This window comes from Rhincodon typus, chromosome 42 (genome assembly GCF_021869965.1).
Source record: "Rhincodon typus isolate 14 chromosome 42, sRhiTyp1.1, whole genome shotgun sequence".
NCBI classification, from domain to species: Eukaryota; Metazoa; Chordata; class Chondrichthyes; order Orectolobiformes; family Rhincodontidae; genus Rhincodon; species Rhincodon typus.
This window is the reverse complement of record NC_063373.1, coordinates 5,960,746-5,967,975: the sequence shown is the minus strand read 5'-3', so window position 1 is coordinate 5,967,975 and position 7,230 is coordinate 5,960,746. Positions and strand designations below refer to the sequence as shown.

Sequence of the window (7,230 nt, the reverse complement as noted above, 5' to 3'; positions counted from 1 at the left end):
TCCAGCAACTTTGTTTTTGTATGGAAGGATAGGGTTGCTGATTGGTTGGCAAGTTGTCTCTAATCTGCCATCCTTACCTGGTCCCGTCACCGCACGTGACTCCAGACCCCACAGCCACGTGGTCAACTCTTAACCTGCCCTCCAAAATGGCCACGTGAGACACTCAGTTTGGAGGGGCTGTTAGGGACGGGTAACAAATACTGGGCCTGGCCAGCGATGCCCACATCTCATGAAAAGATATTGAATATTTTTATTGACTTTGAATATTAACTTGCCAACCCACTTTATTCTGTGATGTAAATTATTGTGATGGTTTAAAATTTGACATTGCTGGATCTCCTGTCCACCTGACCAGTCCATTCCCACAGTGGCCATCTTTCAACCTCATTATCAAACCAACATTCATATCATCAGCGAAATTCTTAACCATGCCTCCCGTATATTCAAGTTTAATTCATCGGTATGCACCACAGGTAGCAAGTCACCATCCTACTGGAAACAGCTTTCCACTTGCAAATATACCTGTTAACCAGTAACCTTTGCTTCCTGCCTCTAAGCACATTCTGGATCCAGTTTGCCACTCTGCCTTGGATGCCATGGGCCTTTGCTCTTTTAATAAACTGGCCCTATAAATTTCTGAGAACGTTGTAAGACGTGGATTCCTAAAAAGATGCCTTGAAGAGAGGAGTATGGATAGGGTGACTAACCAAGGTCTTTTCCCCAAGATAAAGGAGTCCAAAACTAGAGGATATAGCTTCAAGGTGAGAGGGGTAAGATTTAAAAGGGACCTAAGGGGCAACATTTTCATGCAGGGGGTAGTGCCTGTATGGAATGAGCTGCCAGAGGAAGTGGTGGAGGCTGGTACAGTTACAACATTTAAAATGTTCTGGATGGGTACAGAAATAGGAAGAGTTTAGAAGTATAGGGGCCAAATGCAGGCAAATGGGACTAGATTAATGTAGGACATCTGTCCAGCATGGACGAGTTGGACTGAAGGGTCTGTTTCCATGCTGTACAACTCTATAACTGTATGACTCTTAAGTGCTTTATAGCCAATGAAATACTTTTGTAGCGAGGTCACTGCTGTAATGTTGGAAATGGGGCAGCTAATTTGTGCACTGCAAGATCCCAGAAACAGCAATGACCAAATTACCCATTTTTATTGATTTAGTTGGTCAAGGAATAATTATTGGTTGGGACACTGGATAATAACTTCCCTGCTCTTCTTCAAAATAGTGCCCTTGGGATCTGTTACATCCATCTGCGAGAGCAGCCAAGGCCTCCAGTTTAATTCCTCATCCAAAAGATGGCAGCACGTGTCTCCAACTGGGCAGCACTCCCTCTGTCACACTTGAAGTGTCAGCTTTGGTTCTTGTGCTGAAACCCTGGAATGGGATTTAATCCAGAAGCCAAGGTGCTAGCCACTGAGCCATTGGCTGACACTTACCTATGACAGCAAGATCCATGTTCCCACAGAGTTTTTAAAAAGTTCCATTGTGGGATGTGGCAAATCCAGTATTTGTCACTCATCCCTTGTAGGAGCAGCTTGCTAGACCATTTCAGAAGGCAGTCAAGAGTCAACCACAGCGTTGTGGGTCTGGCCCTACAGAGTGGGCAAGGAGAGTAGATGTCCTTCCCTGAAGGACATCCGCGAATCTGCTGGGTTTTTATGACAACTATGATGTTTGTCACTGTTGCCATGACTGAGATTAGCTTTATCTGCCAGATTTCCGCAGTTGCCGTGCTGGGATTAACCAGGACATTATCACCACACCACTGTCTCCCTTTCCATTTTCTCTGTTATTGCCCCTTGCATTTATTAATGGTCTCTATTACATTGTCGGGCCTGAGAGAATTGACTCCTCCACGTTATCTTTGTTGTGTTTCAGGGCCTGAACATGGACCCACTTTCCAGGCACAGAGACTGCAACTGAAGGGCAAGAAAGGCCCCGCCAGCCCCCAGCAGCTGCTCAAGGTGCCCAGGCAGAGCTCGGCTGGCACAGTACCCGGGCCACCCGTCAGAAGGGTACAGTCCGGGAGCCTGTGCTACGGGGACAGTGCTGAGGAAGAGGGGGTGGAGGATAGCATGGCCAGGGCAGGGGGGCAGGAAGGCAGCTGCTCAGAGCCAGGCCTGCCCCTCTCGGCTGTGGAATCGGGAGCTGAGTTGGCTGGGCAGTGTAAAGCTGTGGAGCCCAGGCAGCAGGCTACGGTAGTTGATGTCCCCTCTCCGAGCCGGCAGCAGACAAGCCGTATCCTGTGCAGGCTGAGGCAGGAGAGGTTGTGCAACATGGTGGCAGCTGCCCAGAAGGAGGAGCAGGAGGAGGACAAGGACAGGCCCCCAGCGTCCCCACTCCCGGGTGGAGAGAGGGGGACGTCGGTTGAGCCTGGTGGCCTCCCTGCTGGCCTAGGTGACCGGCTGCCCTTCCGGCTCAGGGTCCGCCCGTGGGACGTCCACGAGAGATCTGCCGGCGACGTGCCAAGTGGTACTGATGAGGACCGGCGGGCAGGCCCCCAATGGGCCACCCTCAGACCCGAGGCTGGCAATGCCACCGCCAGCCGGGCCAGTCAGACCTATCACCGCACGCCACCCCCTCCCACCGAGGCCTCCCAGCGCCCAGGTCTCCCCAGCCCTCCGCCGCTGCTTCCCCGGCTGGAGGCTGGCCGCCTGGTTAGCCTGCTGGTGACCACCGGCGGGCCCTCTGCCAACTCCAACGCCAGCCTGGCCCGCCTCCAGCCCATCTCAGCCACCCGCCTGGCAACCAACCCCTCCTGGGCTCCTGGAGGCTCCAGCCCAGGTCATGGCCCACCCCTCTCCATGACCATCCTAGCCCTGTCCAACCTGAGAAGCCAGGAGAGCCAAGAGCGGAGCCGACCCCCTGGCGGAGGCACTGGCGAGGCTGGGAAGGAGCCCCCACAGGACAGCGAGAAACCACGGCCGGATCCAGAGACACTCAGGAAGCTGCAAGAGAGGTAAGGAGGAGGCCAGCATGGAGAGAGAGAGAGAGAGAGAGAGAGAGAGAGAGAGAGAGAGAGAGAGACATTGGGCTTAAGATATACCGTGTGATAACTATAACAGAGATTGGCTCAGTGAAGGGGAAAGGGTCGGGCTGTTAAATATTCCTGGATACACGAGGCTTAGGAAAGAGGAATGGGTGAAGTCTTGCTTAAAGAGCATCTTGCAGTGCAGGGGAAATGGAGAGGAACAGAATAGTGGTCAAGGACAGAATGTATTTTCTGAGAGCTAAGGAACCAAAAGAGGTGCAATCATGTGTCTTCAGAGATAGTAAGAACTGCTGATGCTGGAGTCAGAGATAACACAGTGTGGAACTTTTTTTGAAGAAGGGTCCCAACCCGAAATGTCAACTTTCCTGCTCCTCTGGTGCTGCCTGGCCTGCTGTGTTCCTCCAATCACATGTCTTGTAGTTGTCCATTGTACGCTAACTGTCAAGACCGTAAGACCGAGGGGCAGAAGTAGGCCATTCAGCCCATCGCATTTGATCTGCCATTCAATTAGATCATGGCTGACCTGATCATCCTCAACTCCCACTTTCCCCATAAACTCTTGATTTCCTTGCTGATTAAAAATCTCTCTATCTCAGCCTTATATCTGAAAGACCCAGCCGCAACAGCTCTCTGTGGTGAAGAATCCCACGCATTCACTCCCTTCGGAGAGAAGAAATTCTTCCTCATCTCTGTCTTCAACAGACGACCCCTTACTCTCTGGTGCCAGCTGGTCCTAGACTCTCCCTGTTTCAATAAGGGCGCCTCTCATTCTTCTAAACTCCAGTGATTAAAAAGCTATGCTTCTCCCACTGTGACCCCATGTCATGGCCTGAAAACTATCACGAGCCTTCTGCATGAATTGTGGGAGCAGCCTAGTGGAGGGCAGGCTGGGGCCTGTCAGAGTTGAAGACATCTCCTGTAACTTAGTTGGCGCTCCATGGCGGCCATTGAACTCAAGACATCAAAAATTTTAGCTCCTGACACCACTGGGGTTCCTTTAGAAATCCTTGAATTAGTGGGCAGCATACAGAGGAACAAGCTTGCAAGAATGTTATGGAGAGGTGTTAAAATTGTAGTGTAGTTATAATTGGGGACTGAGGTAGTGGTAGCTTAAAGGGCAGGAAGGAGCAATAGTTTGAAGATTGTGTCCAGGAAAGGTTTCTACAGCAGTACATGTCCAGTCCACCTAGAAAGGAGACCCTGCTAGATCGGGTTCTTGGGGTGGCGAAAGGTTGGCCACATCGATCAAATGTCAATGGGAGAGGATATTTAGGGAACTGCGATGGGTGTATCCTAAGGTTTAGGCAGACAAAGTTAAAAAAAAACAGAACAATCCAGAGTAAAAAATAATCAGCTGGGCAAAAGCTGTCTTCAATGCATTAACAACAGATAAATTAGACCCAAAAGTTGGCGGAAAAACCAATCGTTGAACATTGAGCTTTAAGGAGTTATTTTGAACGTAGCCCCCCAAAGAGGAAAGGTAGGGTAAACAAACCCAGAGGTCCCAGGATGACAGCAGAGGTAGGAAGTAAGATAAAAGAAAAGACAAGACCTGCCTGTGGCAGATAGACAAACAGAAAATGCTTGAGAAACTCAGCAAGTCTGGAGAGAGCGAGAAGCAAAATTCGCATTTTTGAGTGCAGTGACCCTTCAGCTGGGAAAGGGTGATATTCATGCTAATGGTGTGGGCTTCAAGGAAGGACTGAACAGAATACAGGGAGATGGTGCCATGAGAAAGGTGAAAAAAGGGAGAGGCAAACAAAGAGATTGTTGCAAGTAAGCCAAGACAGCAATAGCTGCTGAGCTTTTCTGATGAAGGGTCTAGGCCCGAAACGTCAGCCTCTCTGCTCCTATGATGCTGCTTGGCCTGCTGTGTTCATCCAGCCCTGCACCTTGTTGTCTCAGATTCTCCAGCATCTGCAGTTCCTACTATCTCTGATTTAATGGAAATTGATGATGAGTTGGCTGTGCTGGACCAACAAAACAAGGACCTAGGAGTGTGTGTTCAGGAATACTGGGGGGTTGGGAGAGGCAACAAGCATGAAGGAGCGTGTTTCTTTGTAAAAGGGGTCCATGACGGAGAGACTCCCTTTAAAGAGGGTGCGTAATGGAGAGATTTTGCCTTTACAAGCGATTCTTATAGTAGAAACTCCTGCAGAACCCAGTCTTTCCTCACAGCTGCATGTTTTGTACTTAGCCTTCTGCATGAAGACTCGGAGGAAGATGAGGGCGATCTGTGCAGAATCTGCCTGATACCCGGTGGCACCCCATTGAACCCGCTTCTTGAACCCTGCAAATGTGTCGGGAGTCTGCAGTTTGTGCACCATGATTGCCTGAAGAAATGGCTGCAAGCAAAGATTATTTCAGGTAGGACATGGAAATCCCCTGGGGAGGCACAAGGAGGCTTGCAAATCCCAATCCACGGGTGTTTCCTTACATCCGCGATAACCAGTCCAGTCCAATCGGTACCTACCTTTCATCTGCTCCCACCAACATCCTTTTATTACAAAACAATCTCCCGCATTTCAATTTTGTCTATCAGTCTTCTCTTACCTGAATTGTACATGCACACCAACCCCACTCCCACTACACCCACTCAGCTCCATCTACCTTACTTTGTTCCAAAATATCTACCTCCTACTGATAGGTCTAGAAAGCCACAGGCCTGTGACTTCTTCATACTCAGTGAAGTGCAGAGATGAGACTGATTTCCTCCTCTGTGTGTGTGTATTGGTATTGGTATTGGTATCTCTGCACTGTCCAAGGCAGGTCCTTGGCACATGAGCTGCCGATACTTCATCCTGAGCTATCTTCTCAACAGGTTTTGTCAGAGATGGATATTCCCCTATCAGGGAGAGGGCGAGGCTGCAGGTCCCCAAGTCCTATTCAGCCAGGGTGCGAATTAGACCCCCACTGGGGGCTTTACTCAGCTGTCAAGCCAACTGAGCTAGCCTGGCCCATTCCTCTGTGTGGAAGAACTTGTCTGTTCTGCGCTGTTCCTTGAGCGCTGATGCCATCAGTGCGGGATCCACATATTTACCATCACTCCAACTCCTCCCGTCGTACTTGGTGTTAGTAGGTTGTGAATTGATACTCCAGTGCCTATAATCCAGGACTGGCAGTCCCAAGGCCTATATCATTCAGATCATCCACTGAAACCGAAGGCCCCACCTGCCCTCTCACGTAGAATTAAAAGATCCTGTGGCCACTATCAGGGAGGGAGCTCCCTTAATGTCTTGGCTTAATATTTATCCCTTAACCAATGTTGATAAGGCAGTCTATCTGCGGGTAGCTGTTTGTGGAATCTTGCTGTACACAAATAGGTCACATGTTCCTATTACACCAGAGTACATCATCAGCTAAAGACTTTGCAATATCGTAATGTCGTGAAAAGCTTCTTCCTTTCTTGGTCTCCCTGTAACCACGGCATTCCTCCTGCTCCTCATTTCCTGGCTTATGGTGGAATCAAGGCTTCAATTAACATCTCCTGGTCCTTCTCTACCCTTTTCCTGAATCACCCCCTCAAACCTGTGCAGTATCTCCTCTTCTCCAATCACCCACGTGCCTCCCACATTTGTTAAACAACTAAATAGTTTGGTTTGTTCTATTTTACTTTTGTTTCTTTTGCTGAACAAACTTCTGTTTTATTGATAAAACTAACCTGCACATTTGCATGCTTATGTTTCAATGAGAGACCACCTCACTAAGTCAAATGCAAGACAAAATATATTCAGTTAATTTGGATTTCAGCCTGAGTTTTTCAGTAATTAGAATTAGACTTTATTGTCACAGGTCCTCAAATACAGAATAAAAGCAATACAGTGAAAAGTGTACAATGTCACCCTTCGCAGTGCCATCTTAGGTACAAAGAACCTACGTACAAGTCTTAGATACAAACAGAGAAATAAAGGAGAAAAAGTTACATTACTTTACAGTGATTCACAGTATAAGTTAGAAAAGTAAGAAATAAACTTAAAAGGATGAACATTACATTCAGATAAACAGATTACAGATAAACATTACATTGCAATAGATCGACACAGGCGGCTTCAACAGGTGGTCTAACCAGGCATGCAAGCCGCTGACAGCCCACACAGGTCCCCAGTCCAACAACCATGCTTCACTCCGGGCACGCTGGTGATCCCGCCCCAACCCCGGGCCTGCAGCCCACTGGCCGTCTTGGTCTTCTCCAGGTCTCCGGCCCACTCCAACCCCGGGCCTCCAGCC

At 49.0% G+C, this 7,230-nt stretch overlaps 1 protein-coding gene across 1 annotated transcript in view; it reads left to right on the top strand.

Moving 5' to 3' along the window:
• Positions 1–7,230, top strand: part of LOC125487502 — a 23,614-nt gene that overhangs the window by 10,857 nt on the left and 5,527 nt on the right. Inside the window, exons 11-12 of the mRNA XM_048619105.1 lie at positions 1,890–2,970; positions 5,201–5,370. Coding sequence (XP_048475062.1) covers positions 1,890–2,970; positions 5,201–5,370 — 1,251 coding nt within the window. The remainder of the gene's footprint in view (positions 1–1,889; positions 2,971–5,200; positions 5,371–7,230) is intronic.